At 49.1% G+C, this 27,153-nt stretch overlaps 1 protein-coding gene across 2 annotated transcripts in view; it reads right to left on the bottom strand.

The window, feature by feature from the left end:
• Positions 1-27,153, bottom strand: part of SRRM4 (serine/arginine repetitive matrix 4) — a 282,156-nt gene that overhangs the window by 195,622 nt on the left and 59,381 nt on the right. For both annotated transcript variants that reach the window (XM_074972531.1, XM_074972534.1), the window contains exon 2: positions 9,882-9,981. In XM_074972531.1, coding sequence (XP_074828632.1) covers positions 9,882-9,981 — 100 coding nt within the window. The remainder of the gene's footprint in view (positions 1-9,881; positions 9,982-27,153) is intronic.

Here is a 27,153-nt window from a genome sequence, read left to right as displayed (position 1 = left end):
AGGGCCCAATTCTGCTTCTGAATAGGCCCACGCAGGGGCTGGGGGAGGCACTGGGGAGCTCTGTGCATGGGGCACAAAGCAAAATCTGCTTCCGCTGCTTCCTGAGGTTGGTGGAGGGATATGGAGTGATGCTGGCCATCAAGCACAGAGTTCGTTTCAGGGGGCCTTGGGGAAGGGAATTTAGACACCCAGGAGAGGGAAATTCACCCCTAGGCTGGGTATCTTTGCACTGCCTAAGAACCTGTAAAGACTGTCCCCCCCCCCCACCCTCACACAGAGGATATCCCCTGGCTAGAGGGCCTCTGCAGCAGGCACGGTGGGGGGGGGGAGGCCAGGTCTGCATCACTCCCCTCTCCTTGCAAGCACCCCCACTGTAAGGAACAGGCCTGGATCCTGTCAGGGATGGGGGGCATGACTGGGGGGTTTGGGCTGCTGGAGCATACACTGGGGCAGCCTCTGAAGCTGTTCTACCCCGCAGCAAGTGCTGAACCAGCCCTGAGAGCAGGGAGGTGAATTGCCTCAGTCCCTGCACCAGCCTCAGCATCCGTGCAGGGTGGATCAGGCCCCACTCCGTACCCCTGAACCTGCCTGTTGCTCTAGCTCGCATGAGACGATGCACCTTCTGCCCCATAGGACCTCAGAGAGCTTTGCAAAAAGGGGAGTCCCTCCCCCGCCTAATGAAATGCAGGCACCTCCATGCCCTGATGCACCATCACTGAATCATAGAATATCAGGGTTGGAAGGAACCTCAGGAGGTCATCTAGTCCAACCCCCTGCTCACAACACAAATATAATTTCCAAATCAGACTGGAGGGGTAGTTTGAAACTGGCGGCGTGGAGCAACCCACGCTGGAAGAGGGGCAGGACAACAGGATTTACACTCCCGCGCTGCTGAGAAGCGCCAGGGGAACTATCATGACCATGGACCGTCAGGATCCTGATTTAACGTTGCTTCCAGAAGGCAACTGCAAAAGGGATGGCCCTTGGGAGTGTGGGGGAGGGAAGTGCGTAGTTGCTCAGTGGCTTCTAGCAAGAATAACTGATTTCATTGGGAAAATCAATCGTTAGCACTTATATCATCTAGTGACAGCCCCCTGTAGAACTTGCAAAAGGCGAGTGAGCAGTGCTGCCATCCCCCGTTTACTGATAGGGAACCTGCGGTGCAGAGCGGGGCTGTGACCTGCCCAAGGTCATGCAGTAAGTCAGTGGCAGAGCTGGGATTAGACCCCCTACTTTCCTGACTCCCAGCCTTGTGCCCTCGCTGCTGGAAACCATTCTCATCTGTAACCTGCCGGGAGGCTCGAGAGTGGAGCGAGCTAGTGGAATGAAGACAGCTGATGGGCACGCCTGCAGGCCTGTCCCAGGAAAAGCACAACTCACAGACAGGATTCTCTGCAGGTAGTCAGCCAGGAGTGGGGATGGGGGGTACAGGATGTCCTCATCTGTAGGAGCCACCTCCTAAGCCATGCACCAAGAATCCCTCACTTCACACTGTGAAAGGCTGAGATCAGAGTGGGACAGGAACAGAACCACAGTGCTCTGGCCAGCCCCCACCCACCCCTCTGGCCTATGGTGAAAGAAGAACTGCTGCCCCAGCTCAGCAAAGAAGGCTGGAATTTCCAAAGGGGCCCAAGGGAGCGAGGGACTCAATACCCCGGGAGAATCTGTAGTTTTTGGAGTGTCTAACTCCAACTACATGATTTAGTTGGGGATTGGTCCTGCTTTGAGCAGGGGGTGGGACTAGATGACCTCCTGAGGTCCCTTCCAACCCTGATATTCTATCATTCTATAACTCCCTTAGGCAGCTTGGAAACAGCCCACAAAACAGCCTGTAACCCAACAGTGCCCACCTGCTTCAGATTCTGTCCAAATTCACAGAGCAATGCCCAGAAGAGCCTGCTGTCTGAGGGGGAGGGACAAAGTCATAATTTACATTATGCTCCTTTTCTGGTCCGAAAACATTCATCAGCTTTACGCCTCTGCCCCTCGACCTAGCCGATAACACCACCACCTAGAGCTCTTATCCAGTGTGTTTCCTCAGTAGATCCTACGTGCTTCACAAGGGAGGTCAGTCTTACTACTCCCCATTTTATAGATAGGGAACCTGAGGCACAAAGGGGCAGAGACTTTTCTGTTAGTTGTAGGCCTCACAACAGAAGCCATCCTTGAGGTGGGATTTGCAGGACAACGGGGCAGTGGCCTTACATCACACACAGAAAGAACAGATCAAGTTGTGCCTTGGTTCACTGCTGTCAGTCAAGCTCAGACTCCGTTCCTGGCTGTGGAGAACTCTGGTCCAGGATTTCTCTGCCATTGTCCCAGGTGAACAGATTTCTAATGCAGTCAGACAGTGAAAGTGAAGGCTCCATCTGTCCTCTCTGTGGGACCCACCCCACTTGTTCTATTTAAATACCTGGCGAGGGGCAGGCGCTGCTGGGCCAGCAACCGCACTGCTGTGTGGTCTTCCTGAGCCCCCTCACTGCAGCTGAGAGCTTTGCAGACACAGTGGCAGATCCTGCTCCCACTGAGGTCAACAGGAACTTTGTCACTGACGAGCAAGAGAGAAGGATTGGGCCCAGCACAGACCAAGTTTGCCTCTTGGCTACTTTGGGGGCAAACAGCTGCACTGACATTCGGCCCAGCAAGCTCCATCAGTGGGGAAGGAGAGTTGGTGTCACTCTGGTGACCCCTTCTGGTCAGTGAGACCAAGAGCTCTCGGGCTTACAGGTCATCATGCTGCCACTAAGGGGAGGAAAGAGAGAATGGAGGGGAAAGGCTTGGTCTGACAGTTTGTTTTCAGCCATCCTAGGCTTGGTTCTCCGCTCACTATTGTTACTTGCATTAGCCATCTCGCTGTCCAAGACACGTACTGAAAAGGCCCCCAGTTGCCACAGGATAAATACACGACGCTGCGGAGTGCTTGGATACTCCCCAGACCCCTGAGGTGGGGAAGGGATGCAGAGAGGCTAAGTGACTCACCCAAGGTCACACAGGAAGTCTGTGGCAGAGCAGGAACTTGAACCCAGGTCTCCCAACTTGCAGGTTATAGCCCAGGCCACTCCGCCATCCTGTCTCTATCACAGTAGCACTTAGGAAGATAAGAGCCACCAGACTGGCTCAGACCCGAGGTCCATCTAGTCCAGTGTCCTGTCTCTGACAGTGGCAGATGCTTCTGAGGAAGGTGTAAGAACCCTGCAGTAGAAGATGAGGGATGATCTCTTCTCCCCGCCCCCACCCATCAGTCTCATCCTGGTGTCTCATAGTTAGAGACTGGTTTAAACCCTGAAGCACAAGATTTAATACCACTTCTTGAATTCGTCATCATTAGAGGCCCCAACTGCGATCAGCGAGCCATCTTGCTAAGGTGCCGTGCACACATACATAATAAGAGACAGCCTCTGCTCTGAAGAGCTTACAGTCTAAACAGAAGTCGCTCACGCTGGTGTAAATGCACCAATCTCAATGGAGTTGATCCTCATTTACACTGGATTAAGTGCAAGGAGTATCCGGCCTGCATTTAAATAGCTCATTAATGAGATCTGGTCTATTCAAATAATTCTACATCCCCTCCCTCACTGAGTTTAAGTCATTTTCTCTGGGCCTCTGTTTACCAGTTCAGGCAGCACTCCACAAGGGGACAGAATCATAATGTGCGGAAACCCCCTCCGCCCCTCCAGATGGTCTGTGTGACACTTGGAAAACATAGCTCAAACGTCGGCCTATTGGTTGATGTGAGGATCAGTTCACTGAGCGTGCTTTGAGATCCTTTGCTGAAGGGTATACGTAGGATTGCCGCAGATAAAACGCTTTACCCGGCAGAAAGAAGCCTCCTCCCCTGCAGCAGGGAATGCGCTGGGGAAAGGATAAGAGGCAAAAGCAAGTTGCCGGCTGACGAGGAAGAAAGGGAATAAATGAAGAGCTGCCAGGTCTGGTGGATGGTTACTGGGTGGTGATGAGAGATTGCTTCATGCAGCGAGACAGTTCAGTGTCTTGAGCAGGTGGCCTCAGGGACGTGCAAACACCTGGGAAATATGAAGGCAGCGAGTCCCCCCAGCGAGCCTGGTGATAAATAAGTGACGAGGCTCAAATGCAGAAATGCAGTCTACCTTGAAGGCTGCAGAGGCTCTTGTAAGGCTCGGCGTATATATCACAAGCAAGGGCACCCCAATCGATCACATTCCTGGGGTAGGCTTCGAAGGCACAGACTTAATCAGCCTTGCTGAGGATTGGAGCTGACACCTGGGGGAACATCTATCCGTTAAAACCACAAACGAGGGGCACGTTCCAAGAGAGGCTGGCTGGAAGGTTTGTGCTCTGGCCTGGGAAAGTTAGAGAGGAGAGGAGGCACTCCACTGTACCTGGCAAGGCGGAAGAGGTACGTTCATGTAAAGCCATGGCTGTCATTCACATTCAGCACCCACGAGCTCTGAAGGGAACTTCCTTTTAGTCCTCCTAGGCTGTGATGAAAAACCTTGTAAGATGGTAGAACTTAAAGGGAGGGAGGCAACAATCCCTGGGAGGATCATTAGGATTCCTGATGCACTCAAAGCATATAGTATTTGGGTGCATGTAGCAAAGCAACAGAAACACTGTTTGTACCTTTAATTCACTAAGGACTCTGCTGTCTGAGGCAACTGGCAGCCATTGTGTGTCCAAGTTCATGCAGACTGTTACAGAGGAGACACACATGGTGCTCTCTCATAGAGACTACAGCTCTTTAGTTAATTTGTTAGTGTTTTAAATGAAGGTCATTCTGACTGAAAGCACATCTCTGGAGAAACCTAACAAACAGTCATTATTTAATCCCCTGTGCCAGCACTTGGGGCTCTGCCGAGATGGATAAAATGCAACATGCAGTAAACAACCCTGGAAATCCAATACAGAACTGTGACGAGGGAGGGGGCTTCTTGTGTCAGCAGGCGCTGGAGCCCTGCAGGGAGAGGCTGACCCCTTGCTGCTGACTCCCCACGGCAGTAATAGCTGGTTTGCTCCACCCTGGGCATACGGGAAATGGCTTGTGGGGCAGGGAGGTTGCTGTAGGGAAACAGCAGCAATTGCAGTAACTGCATGTGCGAAAAATTCCTGCTCCCTGCAGCTTTAGAACAGCCGCACATTTTGTGCCTTCCTGTCACTGACTAGCATCACCATCTCTTTCAGCTTTCTGCAATGGCCCTGCACAGACCCGGATGCCAGCCGTGCAGCATGTCTCACGAAGACACGCCTGGGTATTGTGAATGGTGGGCAGCATCCAGCTGGCATGGGGGTGAAGCAGTGGAAGGCGCCAGCGCTCTCTAGCCCCTGTGGTACAAGCACACGCTCTCCCACCTGGTTTTCGGTTTGCTCTTCATTCCCTCCATCTTTCCATCAAAGAAAGCTGCGTTCCTGCTGTAGCAGAGCCAGGGTTCGGCCGGCACTTTTGCACATGCCAACGGCTTTTTCCTTTCTGCAAGAACCAAAGGGCTTTCTCTCCTCATCTGCGACAGCCGCCCTGCCCCAGTGTTTCGGTGCAGGGAGATGAAAGGGTGTAGCGACAGAGAAGTGAGAGCACTGATTCTCAGCCTTGGAAAAGGGGAAGGAATGAACGAGTGCATGGAGGGGGCAGAGAGAGAGAGAGAGAACATGTTCTTTTCTGCCTTTTGTCTCTAAAGCTCTGAAGCCGAGAGTGGAGATGGGGGAAATGTAGATCAAATGTAATTTCCCCTTACAAGCTGCTGTAGAGCACAGGCTTGGTAGGTAGCCAGTGCCCAGGGGCCACTCAGCAATAACTCTCAACCATTTATTTTACAAAAATGGTGCTTATTAAAGGTCAAATGTAGCTGGCGGAAGGAGTGGGAGGTTGATACAGGAAAGGGAAAGAGAAGGGGATGCTTTCCAGGGGAAGAACAAACACACACACCAGGCCCAATCCTCAAATGGTAAAAAAAAAAACAAAAAAAAAAAACAGAGGAGCTCCTGCTTTTTACACTAGTTACCCAGCCCACAGAGTCTGTAAAGGCTTCTGCACTGAAACATTATCCACAAAATACAATGTTGCCCCAGGATTCCTAGAGCAGCTATGAAGGGGATCAGCTCCAAGGACTGCAGCTTTCCCCTGCATTCACTGCTTCCTCTAGCCAGCAAGTAGCAGCCTCTGATCATGTCAATATCACAAATCAGCTGCATTAAAAGCAATTAGTGGCTAATAAAGTAAAGACAGCTTGTCTCAGTCCCTCCTTGGCTTTGGACAGAGGAGTCTCTGGTTACAGTGAGAGATCCAGAAACACAGGCCACTGGCTTGTGTTACCAAGTCTTTTGATATTTGGCGGTTTTCTTAAAGTCCCTGCTCTTGGAGTAATGTGACAATGTGAGCATCCCAGCTTTTGTTAAGTAAGTTTCTAGCCCCAATGGATATTGAGACAAGCTTGAAAACGTCACCTTCACAGCTCCTAAACCAGAAGGCAAATACAAATACAAACTGAGCCCAGATTTCAAATAACCTGGTGATTTTTGAGCATTTGGAGTTAGCCGTGCTGCAGGGAGTACTGATCTCCTGGGAGTGCTCATTTAAAGGGACAGCGTGTTTCCTGCTCTTTGCACCGGAGGCTTTAAAGCAAGAGTGATTCTTTCGGAGCTACACCAGGCCGAGCCCTCACTCCCCTCCCATGCTAGTTAAAGACACGGCATAGGAGAGGCCCAATGTCATTTTAAGAAGCGAGCTGATCAATGTCAATAGCTAGTTCTCATAAAGGTTGAAATTCTGCGGCGCGTCTCCAGGAGGCAAAGCACATGGAGTGGGGGAGGGGGCAGAGGTGCTCTCAGGATTCCGGCTGCTCCAGTAACTTGTGGCCCTATGACAGATTAGCGCAGTCCCTTTCTGCTCTAATATATGGCATCCTCCCAAGAGCTGCCTGTGAATCCTCCATAACGCTCCCTCCCACAACCTCTGACACACCCCCTCCCACTCCCTACACTGGGGCGGGAGAGGGGATCAGCTCGGGGTCTCTTGTCCCAGCTCTACACTGCATCTCTGTTGAGGGAGTCCTCTCCTGGCCTAAGAGATCCACGGCTAAAGCATGATAGCTACTTACCTGTGTGTGTAAGTGTGTGCAGAGAACTAATGCCACAGAACAGTAGGCACCTAGAACATTTTTTTTAAATTGGTAAGTGCTCAGACCTCAAAATTCATCTCATGCAATGTGCAAAACCTGGCTACATTAAGTGAGCACAGTTCATCACTGCCTACACAGAGAGCTGCCACCTGTATACAAGCGGAAAGGTAAGAAGCCTACACCCGGCAGCATAGAAGAAAGAGTTAAACACTTCACTGCTCATGATCTGAGACGGTACCAAATCAGCTAAGGGAAATATATCAATTTGCTTCAGTGATTTTAGAGGTAAGTGCTAAAGTTTGCCTGGTTCTGATTTTGGTTAAAACATAAGAGCAAAGTAAGAGAATAAAGGGCATGTAACAAAGTCCCTGTTCTACTTACTGAGTGAATTTCTGAAGTAATTTTAAATTAATTCAGGGCTGAATCCAATGTTCACTGAAGTCATGGAAAGACTCTCGCTGATTTCAATGGGATCCAGCATTTTAACTGCCCAGCTCATGATTACATGATGTGGATGTTAAAACCTGACTATGGTTCATTTTAATACCTGGGAAAATCACGACATAACAAAATACTTGTTTCAGTTATCTGGATTTTTGCTTTTAGAATTAACGTTCATACCTGCCACTGATGATCACAGTGACTGGTTGGTATAAACTCGACTAACCTTTAAAAGGGTTTTTATTAAGGATCCAAATATGGACAGAAATGGTCTTCCTAGATAGAATTAAGTGAGATTATAGCACCTTGATTACTATGCATTGCATTCACGGAATTTGATCACTAAGTTTGATAAATTCCACACATGCAGTTCTCTTTAGCCATTGTGTACCTATTTATTTTTCCCTTCTGTAACTTTTTATTTCTCTGACTATTGTTTTGTCTGGTTAATAAAACCTGTAAATGCAGAAAAAGCCTCAATTTTGCTTTCTTTGGCCTAAGTAACGGATTTGAAATGAATCCATAGGAAAATCTGGGATAGTTAATGAAAATTGTTTAACCTTTTCTCACCTATGTATCTTAATGGACACAGCTCCCACTTCTCTCTCTCTCTCTCTCTCTCACTCACACACACACACACACACACACACACAACCTTCTCTCATCACTCAGTTCATCTCAGCTCAGGCTTCAATTCTTTACAATGCCTGCTCATTAGAGAGCAGTCAAAGCAGAGGAAATTTTGCAAGCTTCAGTGCTTAGAGTAGCTGATTCTATCCTCACACTCAGTAGAACTGACCTCCGGGAATATCCCCTATCAGAAGGAGCTGTCCCAAAGGCATAGGTCTAGCTGAGTCTGGGAGGTGTCAGGGATGTGAGGACGTAAGGGGAGTGGCCAACAGATGGGCACACAAAGTCACTAACTTAAACAGTCCCTGGGACTGCTCTAAGTAGCACCAGCAGCCATGCAAGCCCAGAGTTTAAAGGATGCAAAATGCTGTAACCTTTACTCCTAGACCCAGGCTGGGCCGCCACAGAATCTATCCCATGCTGAATGGACCCTTCAAGACAGCCTGTTCCCACACTGCCTCCCCTTGCTCATGTTTCCTTTGGTGAACATTCAATGAGGTTTCGAACAGTGGGGAAGGCAAGGCTGGGCAGCAAGCAGCAGCAGAAAGAAATCAATGCTGGCCAAGCAGCTGAGGAATAAGTGAAGGGAAAGAAGTGGCATGTTCTAAAAGCCTGTTATGTATAATGGAGAGGAAGAAAACTACTGTAAAATAAAGGCACTCAACAGTGTCGCTTTGAGCATTAAATGGGCTTCTACGACAAAAGCTCTTTCTGTTTAAAAAGCTTCCCGATTTGAACTGGAGGCATTGCTATGTTCTGACAAAGCCTGGGCTCCCTCACTTATCCAGAGTCCTGGCAGCAAGTGCTTTTAACCTGCCTTGTAATGACTGCCTCCTGCCAGCGACCAGGTGGCCCTGCCGGTTTCCACTGCAGGGCAGACTTGGCTTGCTCTCAAAATAAACCTGCGCTCTTTGCGTTTCATGAGATGAGCCTGGCTTGCTGGGGAGGGGAAGAGGACATGGTCTCCAGGGGTTGGCTCAGGAGGAAGAGAATGTTCTTCCAGTGATCAGTGCCTGTGTGGGATGGAAACAATCAAGCGTGATCACAGACATGCCAGGCAGACACAGACCCAGCACCATCGCCAACGTGTATTATTCTCTTGCAGATTTGTCCCTTGGTTTCTAGAGACTCGAGAGATCTAAAGAGGTAGGTCACTTCCTGCCAGAGGGAGGGCAGTGCTGCCCCTTTCAAACTCACCTTGCATTTATCCAGCAAACACACACACACACACACACACGGAGGGAAGGGCGGAATCAGGCTCCTCCAGAGACTGGCGCAGGTAACTTCTGAAATCCCAGCTATGGAGGGTTCATTAATTAAGCAATATTTCCCTGGAGAGGGGAGGGGAGGAGACTGAGTGCCCGGGCTCTCTCTCTCCCCCGCCCCCATTCCATGGGTAGAGTAGATGAGAGATGTCTGACATCCTGCTCTTCAAGGCTTATTGCGCCACGTGACACTCAAAGTCAGCGGCTGTTCATCTCCCCGAATGCCAAGCCAGCAGGGACAAGGGGGTCTCTGGCCTCTCTGAGAGCACGAGCTCTCAGGGATCATAACTGTGTGCTGCTGGGAGGCTAGATGGCAGAGTGGATTAAATAAAAGTCACAAAGGAAGCGAGTTCCAGGGTCTCAGCCAGGGGTGTATAGGGGTGACAAGGGCCGGAGGAGTGCCTACCCATGACAGCAGCAGCAGCCAAGCAGCAACACCGGCGTGGTAAGGACGTACCTGCGCTCAGCAGAAGCTCCGAAGTGGAGTAGCAGGAGACATTTGCGACCCACCAGGACTAAGGCAGAGACACAGCAGGGTGAGGTGGGATCGGTGAGAGCTGTGAAAGGGAGACCGAGAGAAGAGGTGTTACACACTGGGATTGAGGTACAGCCATGAAGCTGCATTAATGGAGGCTGGTGCTTGGCTAGAAGGAGTTAAGGCAGGTCAAGCCTGAGGTGCTCTAGTCTAGAAGAGCTTTGCTGGCAAGAGAGCACACCGGTTCAGCATCCTGGCTCCAGCCAGAGCTGCCTGTCTCTCACTGTCATGGGCGTGAGGATTCACCCCCACCATTCCCAAAGGAAAGCCTGGTGCAGCGAGACACAGGAAACCAACGTACGGAAGAAACCTGAGAGGCAGGACAACCGGGCTCCTGCGTGAGCCCGCGAGCAGCCTGGCCCCGCTGCCCAGCTCAGAGTGGAGGAATGCATTGTGCTTCAGAGGCACGCTTGGCTTTCCGCTCTGCTTGGTGCAGGGGACCTGTTCCTCGTTGGAACTATCAGGTGCACACGCACGCATACTTTCAAGCATTAATCCCTGAAGGCCCACACCATAGTGGCTCCCAGTAAGGACTGTCTGCAGCTGGGAGCCACAGGGCAGCTTTCCGTAGCTCCCCAATCCTGGAATTGCTTTTCCAGGGTTCTAACCCCAGAATGATTAGAGCAGCCTTAAGGCTGCTCTAATTTACACCATCTCAGGGGCTCTTACACCAGCAGGAGTTCAGTGTGCTTTGGTTATGCTTTCAGCACTCCTCCAAGACACACCCGGTGTCAGAGAGGGGAGGGTTGAGATGGGGCTTGTTCCGAGCTCTATGTCAGACAAGGATTCCCTCTTACCAAAGTGACACCCAACTGGCCCCTTAGGATTGTTACAGGAGTGCTCTATAAATGGGAGATGTCTCCCTGTATGAAGATAGTTAACAGATTAATTACCAGTAGATGGCACTTGTGAATACGTAGCATGGATCAGGTTTGGTAGGACCAATAAAACTTCTGGTTATTGTACAGTGCAGCTTTTTACATCCACTCTTAACACAGGCACCTCACATACACAAAGAGGTAAGGGCACATCACTCTCTCCATTTTACAGCTGGGGAAACTGAGGCACGGAGCCATTAAGGGAATCAGACCATGGTAACACAGAAAGGTTGTGACAGAGCTAGGAAGAAAACCCAGCTTCAGTATAACCCAGTACAGTGCCTTAACCATGAGACCATCCTTCCTCTTATAAATCCTTCCGTTATAAAGGACAGGTAGAGTAGCAGAAAGCAATTGCACCTCCTGCAGTTGAAATGCAGCCACCTCTGGGCTTTAACATGACCATTTTTAACCAGTGTGCAGCAGACACTACTCAGAAGTTAGCACAGGAAAAGATAGCTGCAACTGCATGTGGAATTTATTTTAGGTAGGCAGAATAATACTGTACCCTTGTGCAGCTTCTAACAGCAGATCCATAGCAGCTCTTGGAATCTTCTACACGACAGTACGCCAACTCCCCCCTGCCTCTGGCACCAGGGACTCTGGGTAGAGCCATCTCCAGGGTGCCATACAGCAAGACTTTTAGCGGTGGCTGAAAATCCCAGTGCAGCGCGTCACAAAGCCCGGTGACCACCATTTAGAACCAACGCTACCCAGCAAAGGCGCTTGAGAGAGGAGAAAGCAGCGCTCAGGAGCTGTTCTCTGTTGGGGGAGGGAGTGGTACTTAATGACTCTGGAGCTGCATAATGGGCTCCAGAGCTCTGCCATTAGCTGGTGGCTGCAGGGCTAAGTCTGGGCCCAGAGATAGTCAGACCCACCCCATGGTGGCTGTTGGCCACCTAGCCGGTCTCACGGCAGTTCCTAGAGCAGCGTTCACCTTGGGAGGGCAGCACTGGGGAAGTTTGTACTGCTGCTTCCTTTGCCGTACCAGGTCCGTCACTAAACGGAGGGGTTTGTTTCCCAGTGCTATTGAGCGAAGTACAGACGGAGGGTGGAAGTCAATGGGGCTACCTGCGGGCAGACGGTAGGCAGGATCTAGCCCTTGTAATGTGCCATTTCCCACTTCCTCCTGCTGCCAGCTACCCAGCATTCAGCACTAGCCGTGTTCTCCTGCACCCACCCCAGATATTAGCATCTGGCCTCTTTCGCAGACTGACCTGTGTCCTGTGCTCCGCTCGGCAGAGAAGCTTTGGAGCGAGGAGCCCTCACACACCAGTAATTCAGAGATCGTGGAAGGGGTTTTGTTTGAGGCCAGCGCTATCTTCCATGATGCTTCCTGAGCGCAACCTCTTATGATGAGATTCTGAGTGGCAAATGCCCCGGTTTCGTGGTGGATACAATACACACAAAGGTGAATACCTAATTGCGAAGTGCTGTACTCTGCTCTCTTTGCTCACAGTAAGTAGCTCTTACTCACAGAAGGAGCTCCATTGAAACCAGTGGGACTCCTCATGTGAGTCAGTATTACTCAGTGTGAGTAAGGCTTGCAAAAATTAGGGCCTTGTGTGCAATTTCACTTGTTATGGATAATTCGTGAAGTTGCAACCTTGCCTGCACATTGAAATGGGGTGTCTGAATTCACGGGGGAAAAGAACGGTCACCAGTTTAAAAAAAAATACATGTGTTCCTCAGGGTAACCAAAGCAACACAGCTTAGGCATCCCCAGAGGATGCATGGAGAAGTACTAAATTGCAGGCAAGACTGAGTGAAGAAGGATGGTCCAGTGGTAGGGCTTCTGCCTAAAATATGGGAGGCCTGGCTTTAAATTCCTCCTTTTCCACAGCCCTCCTGTGTGAGCTTGGGAAAGTCACTAAGTCTTTCTGTGCCTCCCCTGCCTCCCAGGGATGTTGTGAAGGTAAATGCATTACAGGGTGGCAGGTGCCCAGGTAAAGTACCTGAGGGAGATGGAACACAGTGAGAAATTCAGCACTCAAGGAATTCCCATCAAACATGTTCACAGTGGCCCATGGAGAGGGGGACTCAGAGTAGCTGGGAGCAGAAGGCCTGGAAAGAGGGGTGGAAGGGCAGAGAATTCCTGTCACAACCTCCCCTGGTGAAAAGTGGCGTCTATTCCGGTCGTGACACACAAACAAAGAGCCAATTTCTGTTCATTTACACTTGGGCATCTTGGTTGTAAGGGGGCAGAACTACACTGGATACTGACTTAACACAACAAAGTGATCAAGCCACCATTAACTATTGCCACCATTTGCTTTAAGATACTCTTGCCTTTAACTCGTTCTATTATTTCATTGATCCTCAAGGTATTTCATAGGGTTACATTAATCAGGTCCATTTCAGTGGGAGTTTTCCCTCTTACTCAACGTTCCATGGGCTGAAATCCTTTTCCTTTGTAGGAAGCATCTTTACAAATGTAAAGACTACAGGAATGCTCAGGTTGCAAGCCTGGGTTCTGCACCTCTGTGTTCTGCCTTTATACGCAGGTTTCACAAGACCTTAGAGCCAGATTTTCAAGTGCTCAATGCTCACAATCGGGCCCCACATTTTCAAAGAGAGCTCAGATCTAGAGCCAGTTGACTTTTTTGACCAAACAGATTTTCCCAATGAAATAGGGGCTTTGTCAAAATCTATTTTTTCCTCGCAGGAAAATGTTGATTTTGACAAAAGTTTTCCAGTGGGAAAATTCAAAAACCAACCAACTTCCAAAGTCAATTCAAATCAACACGGTAACCCAAAATATTTAACTGCAAGGTTGACATTCTGACAATGGTAGCATTTTGAAATAACACGTTTTGATCAAAAAAGCATCAACATTGTTTGGTTCAGAAGACCAAATCTAAAGTCTTCTGAACTTTCCCATTTGGTGAAAAGTCAATGTTTTGACTTTTTTTTTTTGGTCCTGTTTTAGGATGAAAACAATCCAAATATTGGAACCTCCTATGGGACAGAAATTCCACTTTCTAAAGAGCTCAAGTCAGCATTCATTTTGGAAACCTGGGTATTGTGCCCAGAGCGCTCAGCACCCTGTACCTCCCATTATAATACCTCAGGCCAGACTTCCAGAAGAGATTAGTGCCTGGTGTGCACCCAGTGCAGAGCGGTTGTGGGAGCCAAGCCCACCTGGAAATTCCAGACTTGGAGGCTTAGATCAGCACTTCCATGCCAAATGGGTTCATGGGGATTTACGTCTAACAGCAACCATCTCCTCCCCTTTGGAAGTGAGCAGAGAGTTGTACTCATGCCCAGCAGCTGACCTGTTGAGTTCTAACCCCACTTCTAACAGTCACTCCCTGGGTGACCTTACAGCCATGGATTTTCATAGATTCCATGGCCAGAAGGGACCTCTGCAATCATCTAGTCTGACCTCCTGCATAACACAGGCTGGAGAACTGCCCCAAAATAGTTCCCAGAGCATTAGGCAAGACACCCAAACTCACTGGTCTTCAACCCCATCTGAAAAGGGGGCTACTAATGCACCCGTTTGGAAAGCATCGGCGTACTGAAGGAGGCAGTCTGTGACTCCATGTTAAGGCTGGTGAAATCTGAGTATGGCACTCGCAGCCAATTTGGGGTTTGTGTCCTGCTTCCGAGCAGTGTGCTCTGAGGTTGGTTCTCCCGTTCTTGAGCCACTGCAGGACAGCTGGACTTTCATGTCTATCAATTAGGAGCTGTAAAAGATGCCAAGAATGACCCAAGCTGACATGAATTTAGCATAGTTACTTCTGGCCAGGACAAGGGAGGCTTGTAGGAACACAGGAACTGCCAAACCAGACGAGACCAGTGTATCCTGTATTGAGTTCCCTGACTCTGACAGTAGCCGATAAGAGATACTTCAGAGGAAGGAGTGTGGTTAAGAACCATCACGACAATGGATAGCTTTCTGCTCAAACTTGCCAAAGTTTCTTAACAGCAGGTGTTTAGTGGCTAGTTTAGTCCTGAAGCATGAGGGTTTATCTCACTTGCACATTTTAATTCTATCTAGTGTAAGTGCAAATATTCTCATGTTTATATAAATGACAAATAATTTTTGAATCCTACTAAGCTCTTTGCCTGCATAATATCATGTGGCGATGAGTTCCCCAAGGCTGTATGTTTATATTTAAAAAAGCACCTGCTTTTAGCTCCTCTTCTTATCCATTTTAAATTTGTGGCCTTTTTAACTTCACCAAGCACACCTTTTTCTTCTCATGAGAGAAGGTAAACAGGAGCACTTGACTGAACTTCTCCAAACCATTCATTATTTTATGTTCCTCTGTCATGTCCTCTCTAAACTAATTTTCTAAACTCCTTCTCTGTGGGAGAGCCTTTCTATTCCACTAATCATTTTGGATGTCTTCTATCTGTCTTTCTCTCTCTGCTATATCTTTATTGAGATGGGGGAGCCAGAACTGAACGCATTATTCAAGGTGTGGGTGTACCGTCCCTTTATATAATGGCATTATCATATTTTCAATACTATTCTCTATTCTTTTCTCAATACAGCTGAAAAGGTTTGCTTTTTTCAACTGCTGCTGTGCATTGAGCAGAGGCTTTCACGGAGCTGTCCACAATGACTCCTCGGTCTCTTTCCCAGGTGGTTATTGTGGAGCCCAGCAATGTATTCAAATAATTAAAAACGTTCCTTCCAAAGTGCATAACCTCACGCTTATTGTCTCGCACATTGAATTTCATCTGCTATTGTGCTGCTTATTCGCTGGTTTTCTTAGATCCTGCTTAGGCTCCTTACCGTCTCCTCTAGTCTTGACAAACCTAAATAATTGTGAAGTCCTCAAATTTTGCCATTTCACTCTTCACCCTTCTCCCAAAATCTGTTCATGAACACTGCTCCTAGAAGGGGACTGTGGGACACCCCACCTCCTTCCATGCTCAAACTTGAACAGTTACTCTTACCCCTTTGCTTTTTGGCCCTTCAGTCGTGCACCTTACTCCCTTTGTCTTTGTCCCGGGCTACATCGTGGTCCTCTGTGTTGGCATCACAGCTCCACCAGCTTATTAGAAATCTCATTGTAGAGTTTTGGTTCTTGGTCCAAAAGTCAGGGGCCCTGAGAGCTTCCCTCCAAATATCTGTCTGTGTCCATGTCTGCCTCTAGCTGCTGGCCGCATGCTGAGGTGCTGTCACGGGGGCATTCTTAAACACAGCTCTGTCCCAGACAGGAGCGTAGTCGCTGGTACTGGAAGCTGCATGCAACTTGGACCGAATGCTGAGCAGGCCTATTTGCAGTGCTGGGTGACATCCAGCCGGAAATAGATACATGGCAAGAAGAGGCCGCAGTGTGGGAGGTGCTGGGGGCTTGTGGGAAAGCACTACAGGACTAGCAGCCTTTGATTGGTGCCAGCCTGCAGCCACGTTACGGATAGCTTGAGTTTGCAGCTCCGGAGGGAATCTTGCACCAGGTCTGGATCAGCCACTTCATGTTATTGCCACCACTACAGATGAGTGATAGGTTCTCGTGTGCAGGCTGGGGTTGAATTAATGGGAACACTTGAGCTCCGATTTGACCTCATGTTACTTCACTAGTGGAAACAGGCCTGTCGCCATGGCAGAGCTTTAATCCTCGCCATGTGGCTACTTATTTAGCTCAACAGCTGTTTGTGAGGAACTTTATCCAAAGGTGTTTCAAAAATCCCTGTAAAGTCTATCTCCTTTATCTTCTAGTCTATAGATTCCCTAAAGAATTCTAATAGACTAGAGAAGCACGTGTTTTCTGGTACAGAAGTTGATCTGGTTCTCTCCAATCATCTGAGAGTCTTAAACCTCTGTATTGAATGATTGTTCTTCAAGCGTATGTCCCTTACACTGTAGGGATGTGTGTGTGTGTGTGCGCGCGCACCTCACGCACTAGTGTTGGGGAGCTTTTCCTTAGCAGTACCTGAAGGGGTGGCTCCACCCATCGCCAAGCTGCTTGTGCTGCAAAGCGAGGGTAAAATGGGCAGAGTTGCCCTGCCCTCCCTCACTTCCTTTATGCTGTCTGTGGTCAGAGTATTATGGTTTCTTGGGAACTGCTTATCTAGAGGCTCTGGCTTTTGTCACTCGACACTTAAAGATTTCTGATTTGGTTTATCTCATTTTAAATTTTAAATTTTTTATGGAGTACTAATTTTAAAGTTTCTGTATTGGGTTTTGTCGTTTAGCAGGGCCTTCCGACCCTGCCCAATATCGGGAGGGCCTAGGCCCAGGGCCTTCGGTTTCAAGCCATGTACAGGCTGCAAAAAGTCATCTGTCGGTGACCATCATTTGTGCTATCTAAAGTGCCTGGCTGAGGGCTATGTTAGAGACAAATGAGCCACTTGTCATGGCTTCAAGAACAGGACAAAGAAGCGCAGGGAGGAGCGTCTCCGTTACATCCTCACGGAGGCAGCCCTGAGACCGGTGTTGGAACCTCCTTAGTCAGTGAAGGGAAGCTCCTCATTGATGCCTTCCCAAAGTGCTCCCTCAGCCCTTCCAGGAGAACAGAGCGGGAGTTGATCCCCAGCGCTGGGACTGTCGTCTTTGAGGCTCAGGGCTTCTGAACAGTCCCAGCCTCAGAAGCATACATAAAAATTGGTGTTTGGGATTGCTCCACAGAAGGTCAGTTTGGTGCCGATGGTAGAGTGCTCCCAGGAACCAGCAACCATGGTCTGCTGAAGCTCTGAGCTTCTGGCTGTTGCCCTGGGCTCTTTCCTACCTTTCTGCCCTATCTTCTGGCCCACCTCTGGGTTATACTACTTCCCCCTCTCAGCTTCCTGCTGGAGTCCCTAGTGCAAGGCAGTATCCCAGGGCTCAGTCTCCACCTAGCCCTCCTCCTTGTACCAAGCCAACTCCCCTCCCCTCTAGGGAGTGATGGCACAGCTCCTCCCTGCAGACCTCCTCCTACCACCAACTTCCTCTCTTTATAAGCCTGTCCCAGCTCCTGCCCCAGCCATTTGGCCTTACCAATCCCTGGCTCCCCTTCAGGTGCAGCCTGTGGGTTAATTGGTCTGGTTAAGCTGTTTGGGCCTGGGGTGGGGTGGGCACCCCATCACATGCCCCTAACACGCTGCTAGAGAAACTCTGGCCCCAGTGCGCACACCTACAGTGTAATGCACGTATGCAACATGCCTCGACCAATTGTTATGAAAGGTAACTAACCTCCCCCCATTCTCCGAACCAGTCTACCTGGCACTGACATGGCTGCACTGGATCAATTCAGGACCTTCATTAAAGAGGGGGACCATATGGGTTACTGTCCAGTTTGCCGCTCCAGCAGCCAGTTGTAATGATGACAATGCATGTTGTCTCGTCTGGTGGAAGAGTTTCATACAGACAAGTATCATTTGGTGGAGTCCCGGCTGCCCGCAGTGTGCAATCAGGCCCAATGAATCCAGTGGCTAGATGGGGAGGACTCTTTGCAGCTTAGCCCATTCTAGAGTCTGGACTACAGTTAACAGACACCCGGTACCGCTATGAGTGTGACGTGTGCACACCCTCTGACCTTTCAAATAAACCCCCAAACCTGGCTCCCACTAAACATGCCTCTTTAGCATGAATCTGGTGTAATTTAAATCTAAGTGCTTGAAAAGTTGCTCCGATTGAATGTAAATGGGAAGTTTCTGGGTTGTAAAGCAGGCCTCTTGCAGGGTTATGTCACTTCCATTTCGTTGCAATTACAGAGAGGGGTTCACTGCAGCACAGAAGTGAAGTGTCTTCTCCAGCCTCTTACAGTGAGCGAGTGGCAGAGCTGGGAATGGAACCCAGGAGTCCTGACTCTTGGTTTAACGAAAAGGAGTACTTGTGGCATCTTAGAGACTAACCAATTTATTTGAGCATAAGCTTTCGTGAGCTACAGCTCACTTCATCGGATGCATAAAGTGGAAAATGCAGTGAGGATGTTTTATACACACACACCATGAAAAAATGGGTGTTTATCACTTCAAAAGGTTTTTTCTCCCCCTTTTGAAGTGATAAACCTTTTGAAGTGATAAACACCCATTTTTTCATGGGCTGTGTGTATAAAACATCCTCACTGCATTTTCCACTTTATGCATCCAATGAAGTGAGCTGTAGCTCACGAAAGCTTATGCTCAAATAAATTGGCTAGTCTCTAAGGTGCCACAAGTCCTACTTTTCTTTTTGCGAATACAGACTAACACGGCTGCTACTCTGACACCTGACTCTTGGTTTGTTGCTGTCTAAACCCTCCCCCTCCCCTGAGTCTCCGAAGGGTTTTTCTAGGCAGGGAAAGAAGATACAACCCATCCGTGTGCTCTCTGTCCCCTCCACATGCAGCAGAAATCAATTTCTTTGCTTTTTATGGAAGGGTGCTTCACAGGCAATCACCTGTACCACAAAAGACTTTCAAAGGCAGAGTGTGAGGATTGGCACAATTGTCCTATTAGGGCCAGAGCGAGTCTGGCTCTTTCATGAGGTGGCATTGATGGGCTGCTGGGTCGTTTTGCTGAGCTGGATTGAGAGACATTGTGCAGCTGGCGCTGTTTTCAACAGACAAAGAACAGTGCACAAAGGTCCTTTTATGAAGATAGAGTGAGGGACAAGCATATTGCAGGGGTGTGTGTGTGTGTGTGTGTACGTGCAGCGGCAGCAGACTGTAATGTGGAGAGATTGACAAGGGCCATGGTTTTCCCCAGGGTAGCCAGACAGTGGGTGGTGGCCTTGCAATGGGAACTGTTATTTGCACCCCATGGGGGCGCAGTCAGACCTGATCACAGCCATGCCTGCCCAAGAGGAGGGAGCATTGGCTCAGAGTTCATAGCTTCCAGGCTGCTGCTGCATTTTGAATCAGGTAATGTGGGGAGTACAGTTGGCTGGATATGTTTTCCCTTCCCACGAGAAAAATTATGATTTCAAAAATTTTCTTGTTCCACATCAGGATGAAACCAAGGGCTGAAGTCTTTCATGAAAAAGAAGAGAGCATGCGTGCATGCCCACCCTTGGCTAGCCATAGCCCCATGGTTAGGATCCTCACCTGGAATGCAGGTGATGGAGATTCTGGTCACTAGTTAGAATCAGGTAGAGCATGGACTTGAACCTGGCTCTCCTATATCCCAGGTGAGGCCATAGCCACTGGGCTAATGGCTCATATGTGGTGGTCTCTCTCTGGCTTTGACTGTAAATCCCACCTGAGACCTGCAATGCCTTATCGACTCTGGAACATTTCTGCAAGAAGGTTCAGGTTTGATGGATGGGCATTTTCCAATGAGAACACTTTTTGTTGAAAAGGAGGCAGTGTCCCAGGCCAGAGTCTTTAGTTAGGTTCTTTGGACATTGATCTGACCCTGAATAAGTAATAAACAACGTACGATGTGGCACGTGACTGTTTTCTTTTTGTTAAGGCAAAATTACAATAAAAGCGTTATCCTGACCAGCTCCAGTCACGCGTGCTATAACGTCACCTTTCCAGACACACAGCCTGGCACCCTTAATCAGGTGGAAGGTACTGCACTAGGTAGCAACCTACCAATAGACATGGGATCAAACTCCAACTATGAGATGTAGCTCTCTCCTGGGCAGATCACACCCACCCTGGACAGATCCACCGGGGCAATCCTTGTCTAGCTTGTCACGTCCACAAAGTCTCGTTGAATTGTTGCAGTCACTTGGTAATTCTAGCTAGACAAAATAGGTGTGGAGAAGAGACTGCCACTTGCATCTGAGCTATGTTAACCCCTTGGCTGCTGCATCCCATTGCAGATCCCAGGCTGCGGCAGAAAGCAATGGCTTTACTTTGGCACGTTGGCATTTCAATGACCATGATCTGTGCAGTGCAGCGATACTGCAGACAGGGTATGCATTGGGAGAGTTTGTAGACCCCGGAACTGAGAAGACTGCACTTAATGACCTTCAGAGGAACAAGAGGAGTGCAAGGCATTTGCTCTGGCTGTCAAATAATCTGTGAAAGTGGCTGTGGGGAGGTGAAAGCTTTGGGCTCTTACACACATTTTTAGTCACATCCGTTTCCAGGTCTTATTCGGTTATAACTTAGCCTGGTTTAATGGGCATTTAAATTAGCCACAAATGGAACCGCACTGCAGCTGCAACGGTGTGCAAACACATAAAATTACAGCATTTCACTCGTACCTCTTAATGGGCAGCATCTGCTCCTGAAACTTTCTATTTGTCCTGTCGGGGCCATAAAAGTTTACACATTAGCAGTTGTGCTAACAATTAATAAAGCAAAGTGTTTAGTAGAATCCCTGTTGCTTCTTTTCTGTCCTGTTGTGTGGTGGCCGGAGAATGGCAATAGATGCTTCCTGCTTTGGCAGTTCCAATGAGTTCAAATGCTGGCTGATGCCTCATCTAAGAGTGTGGAGCTGAGGGGGCCGGTCCTAGCATGAGGGGGCCGGTGGCTCAGAGCAGGGCCTGGGGAGGTGGGTGGCTTGGAGCCTGGCTTTGCTGCTACAGCAGCAGATAGGTGATGAGGCTTTTTCTTGCTCAGAGGTTTTTAAACTGCCCCTCGGTGCAGCGAGCCTGTGATGTTACCACAGTGGAAGCTCTTACACCCAGATTCTCAAGGTATTTAGGTGCCAGTGGGAATTAGGCCCTTTTGAGTATGTGGGCCTTAGTGTCTAATAGTGGGGGGCAGGAAATCCCTCAGTCTAAGAACAGTGTTAACCCTTGGGACCAACCACAGAGCGTGCTGATAGCTGTGCCCCTTAGCTGTAAACTGCGGTGCTTAGCAAGATGCTGATTGATCAGCCTGGAAGGAATGATCAATAACCTGACGTGTGAGCAAGCGAGAGGGAATGTTACCGGGGGGGGGGGGGGGGGTTGCCAGCCTTTCTGATAACTGGGATTGGAGGGTGGAGCTTGCCAAAACAATGAACGGCCAGTGCCCCTCGCCCCACCCTCCGAGGTGAGTGACGTAGGACTCAACAAACTATGGGAGACCAAAAAGGAGAAAACAGGAAGAGAGGTGCAGATCATGGGGTCAAACACAAGTGATCCAGAGGGCGACACCAAGCAGAGAACCCCCAGTGATGCCTGCTGCCCCAAGATGAGGTCTGAGGAGTCATGTATGTCCCAGAGAAACTCTGCCCAGATGTGTGACGGGCAAAGGCCCCACAGTCTGAAGCTGGCAGCCGCGCACACCAAAGTGTTCAGTTAGGGACAGCCCAGGCAATGGCAAGGAAAACCTCCCTAGCAGCCTGCCTCAGTTTTCACCTGGCCCGGCCTCTTTGCAGGGCTGTGAGGATCATTTACTCTCCGGGCTTACCCGGTCCTTGGCCGCTCTGCCAGCAAAGCTGCCAATTACCGGCAGTTGAGGCGATGGTTTCTGTGATGTTGGAGTAGCCTGTCACTGTCAGCTCACTTTGCACAGGCCACCCAACCAGCCAACAGATGGAAGGGACATCCCCAGTTACTCTGGTGCTGGATGCAAATCAGTGCCTTAGCGCAGAAAGGCTCATTCCCCACCCCCAGGATCAGCCAGCCCCCCTAATGCTTTGGCACAGTCTCTTGTCAAATGGGGGCCATGATGATAATACTTTGCACTTCAGACTCTCCCCTGTAGGGTTGGCAGACGCCCAGTTGAAAAGGGACCCTGGTGGCGCCGGTCGGCTATTAAAAGTCTGGTCGGTTGTGCAGCAGGGGTCCGGGGCTAAGCCAGGCTCCCTGCCTGCCCTAGCTCCAGGCATCTCCCAGAAACAGCTGCCAGGTCCCTGCAGCCCCTAAGCACACAGGCAGCCAGGGAGGCTCCGCACACTGCTCCTGCCCCGAGGGCTGACTCCGCAGCTCCCATTAGCTGAGAACTGCGACCAACAGGAACTGCAGGGGCGGTGCCTGCAGACACGAGGGCAGCATGCGGAGCTTCCCTGGCCACCCGTGCACCTAGGGGCTGCAGGGACCTGGTGGCCACTTCCTGGGAGCCACAGTAAGTGCCACTGGGACCTGGAGCCCCCTGCCCCAGCCCAGAATCCCCTTCTGCAACCAAACTCCACCCCAGAACTCGCACATCGTCAACACCCTTCCCCAGCCCCCTCCTGCACCCCAAACCCCTCATCTCTGGCCCCACCCCAGGAGCCCACACCCCCAGCCAGAACCCTCACCTCCCCCCGCACCCCAACCCCCTACCCCAGCCCCGAACCCCCTCCTGCACCCCAAAGCCCACACCCCCAGCCAGAGCCCTCACTCCCTTCCTGCATCAGCCCGGTGAAAGTGAGTGAGGGTGGGGGAGAGCGAGCGACAGAGGGAGGGGGGATGGAGCAAGCGGGGCGGGGCCTTGAAGAAGGGGCAGGGCATGGGCTGAGCCTCATGGAAGGGGAGGGGCAGGAGTGTTCGGTTTTGTGCAATTAGAAAGTTGGCAACCCTACTCTGTCTCGCCAGCCAGGTAAGCCTGCCTTTGTGATAGATGGTCTCTTACACCAAGCGTCACAGCAATATTCAGGTATCCCAAAGGACCAGTCACTTACTCCAGGTCAATTGCACCTTAGATCTCACATTAAAGGCAACACTTGTAGCCAACCCTATAATAAACTATCTAAAGATTTATTAATAGTAAAAAGGAAACAGGAGTTATTTCTAAAGTTAAAGCAGGTAAACGTATATACACACAAATGAGTTACAAGCTTAAGTAATAGAAGCTTTTATAATAAGCAGGCGCTTGTGGTAGGTTGCTCCCCTTTGGATGCCTCCTGATGTGCTGAGACACCAGTGAGCCTGCCTGTTGTGCCAACCTGGGCACCCTTTTTACCAGTCTTGCTGAGCCAGGCTATTAAGCTTCCTCCAGCACACACCCAGTCAGGGCCACGCCCAACTGCAGAACAAAAGAGACACTGAGACCAGCTCTGGGAAGGCTCAGCTTACAGGACTTGACTCGGCACTCAGGTGTCCACCTCCCTTGGAGTGCAGACCTAAAGATATATTATGAAGTCCACCTCCTCCCTCAATGTGGAGGAAGCTATGCACAGCCTCTTATACCCCTCCCCCCCTTCAATTATGAATTGTACACATGGGGTTAGGTTATAAACAAGAAATAAGTTTAACCACAAAAGGTGAATTTTAAGTGAATACAAGAGATAACAGACAGAAAGCAGATTACTGAGCAAATAAACCAAAGCATGCAAGCTAAACTCAATATACTTAAGAAACAGGTTACAAAATGTAATTTCTTACCCTAAATGTTATTTTAGGCAGGTTGCAAAGTTTCTGTGGTTCAGAGTTCCAGTTATATTCCTTTTCAGACAAGACCCTGTCTGTCTGGATTCCCCCCGCTGCCTTCCCCTCAGGTGGCTTTAGCAGTCTTTCTTCTTGGGCAGACAGGCCATGGAGAGGAAGAGTCCCATTTGCCTTTCTCGCCACCCTTAAATAAGATTTACAGAAGGCAGGAATCCTTTGTTTCCCAAACTTGACCCCACCCCCCTTTTCCTTCCAGTGGAAAGTTACAAGAAGTCCCAGATGTTTAGTATCAGGTGACAAGACCACCTGACCTAGTGTCACAGTTACATCCCCAGATGCCTCCCAGGAGGGAGAGAGATTAGCATCTTCATGGTCTTGTTGTTCCTTCGTGATGGCCTATCAAATTGGATGGCCTGTCATCTGGTGGGTATCTCCCCAATACACACCCAGTTCTAATTGTTACATAGTCCATATTCCTAACTTCAGATACAGAAATGATACATGCATACAAATTAGATAATCACATTCAGTAAATCATAACCTTTCCAATGATATCTTACATGCGCCATCTTGCAGAAAGTATCTCTCAGTTATGTCATATTCATATCATAAGAATATTTTCATAAAGAATATGGAGTGAAATGTCACAAAGCTGTATGTTCTTTAGGGATAACCCAGAACTAAGCAGCTTGCTTAACCCTAGAAGCCTGGCCCCCAGAGTCCAAGCAGCAAAGAAATTCAGTTTCTTCTTGCTAGGGGGTTTTATTCCCTTCCCTCCTTTGGCTCCAAGCTCAGCTGATGGGAGGAATTCACTTGCATGATTCAACTCCATGGCCGGGGGGGGGGGGGAAGGGGGGGGAAGAGGGGGACAGAAATAAACTAAGTCTTTTGTCTGGCAACCTTGGGCCATCCCGGTTGGCCAGGATGTAATACCTTCTGTTGGAGATCAGAGTTTCACACTAGTTAGTTAGGGTATGTCTACACTAGAAACTTAAGTCTATTTATGTTAGGTTGAATTACAGCAATCACAGTAATTACTGCAGGGGTGCACACCCACACTTCCTCCCTTGGGTCGTTGGTGTATGTCCTCACCAGCGGGTGTTAGGGGGCTTATTCCTTCACCCACTCACTTCCCTGGTCCTTCTCGCATGAACAGAGAGCAACAATACCCGAAGTCCAAAGGTGCAAACAATTCGATGTTTATTGGGGTGAACTTCCAGCAAGCATGATTCCAGTTTCCTTCCTTAGTATCCTCCTTCCCAGCTCTGACACCACAGAGCCTTACACCTGTGTCCCTGTTCCCATTCCTGCCCTTAGCCAAACATTATTCCAATTTCCTTACTCCCATTCCCTGTTCCCATCTCCCCCACCCACACACGCCCACCCCCACCCCTCTACTTCCTGATTGACTACAGATTATATAGTAAAACTTGAGTTCTGCTTAGCTATACCTTAACCAATCATTTTCCTGAAATTTAACTAACCAATCCTAACATATTGTAACATGATTATGTAACCAATTATATCCCACCACCTTAATTAGTTTACACCCAGCAAAATTAATTATACAGCAGACAGGAACAATCACAGAACCAGACAGAGATTATACAGACAAACAATAGCAAAGTGGGAACTATAATGACAAAACAATACAGAAGTGAGGATTTCACATCCCAGTATTGATAAGTGAGTTCTTGCCAGACAGGATGCTGTTTCCTTTTACATTTTCTAGGCACTTCCCTTTCTCTGGAGGTGATAGGCATTATCAGGACAGGATTGTGCTCCTAACAGCCCAATAGCACCTTCTTTCAATGTGACTAGTTTGGAATGTGAGGAGGTGACCGGTCGCTTCCTAGCTTATGGCTGCCTCTGCTGCTTAGCCAAAGGCCTTAGCCTAAGCACAGGGCCTCCGACTGTCACAGTAAGAGAAGGCCCTTACACCAGCAGACAGTGATTTTGATTCTCTCTTTTATACCTCTAGAGCTAGCCAAGTGATAAGAATACACCTAAATTCTTAAAGTACAGGCCTTTGCAGACAGGCCTGAATATCTATATCCTAACAGCGGGCAGTGGCGGGAGTGGAGAGCCTCCTGCCAGGAGTCTGGCTGCCCCACAGACTAATTCCGAGCCAGACTGAGTCCAGGTATGTATTTGTCAGTCAGGGGACCGTGGCATGAGCGGGCACCTGGTCTGCCAGTATCACAGTGCTCATCAACAATCCTGTCCTTTCTGAATTTTACCAAGCTTCCCAAAACATTGGATTCAGTTTCACTTTGAATTTGGGGTCAAGGTTTGCAGTGGCTCAGCTCATTTACACTCATCCTATATGCACACACATCTGCATTCCCACAGATACCGACAGAGGCATAGACATAGTCAACTCCCTTTAGCATGAACGCATGTACGTGTGCTCACAGCACATATAAGAATAAACACAGGCATGCACACACATGCTCATGTAATACAGGCAATTGTTACCTTCTAGTAGATGGACCTAAACTAAAATACCAAGTGCAGAGAAAGTCTGGATCTGGATCCAGATCCAGACTTTGCTGTGTCTTCCTCTCTAGAATAGAAAAACTCCCAACTGGAACAACTCTAAACCCCAGGGAAATTAGAATGCAAACTTTACCGTGTGGGCTATGTCAGCTACTAAAAACACGAACAAACACAAACACATGCACACCAGTCATTTGGCACACTTGCATGCTTATATTCAGCCACACACAAATATATGCAAAAAGAAAAGGAGGACTTGTGGCACCTTAGAGACTAACAAATTTGAGCATAAGCTTTCGTGAGCTACAGCTCACTTCACTGGATGCATTCAGTGGAAAATACAGTGGGGAGATTTATATACATAGAGAACATGAAACAGTGGGTGTTACCATGCACACTGTAACCAGAGTGATCACTTAAGGTGAGCTATTACCAGCAGGAGAGCGGGGGGGTGGGGGGGCGGGCACCTTTTGTAGTGATACTCAAGGTGGGCCATTTCCAGCAGTTGACAAGAACGTCTGAGGAGGGTGGGGGGGGGGGTGAGAATAAACATGGGGAAATAGTTTTACTTTGTGTAATGACACATCCACTCCCAGTCTCTATTCAAATCGAAGTTAATTGTATCCAGTTTGCAAATTAATTCCAATTCAGCAGTCTCTCATTGGAGTCTGTTTCTGAATTTTTTTTTTTGAAGAATTGCAACTGT

Source organism: Natator depressus, chromosome 15 (genome assembly GCF_965152275.1).
Source record: "Natator depressus isolate rNatDep1 chromosome 15, rNatDep2.hap1, whole genome shotgun sequence".
NCBI classification, from domain to species: domain Eukaryota; kingdom Metazoa; phylum Chordata; order Testudines; family Cheloniidae; genus Natator; species Natator depressus.
Note: the sequence above shows the minus strand (reverse complement) of the source record. Positions and strands in the feature narration are given on the sequence as shown.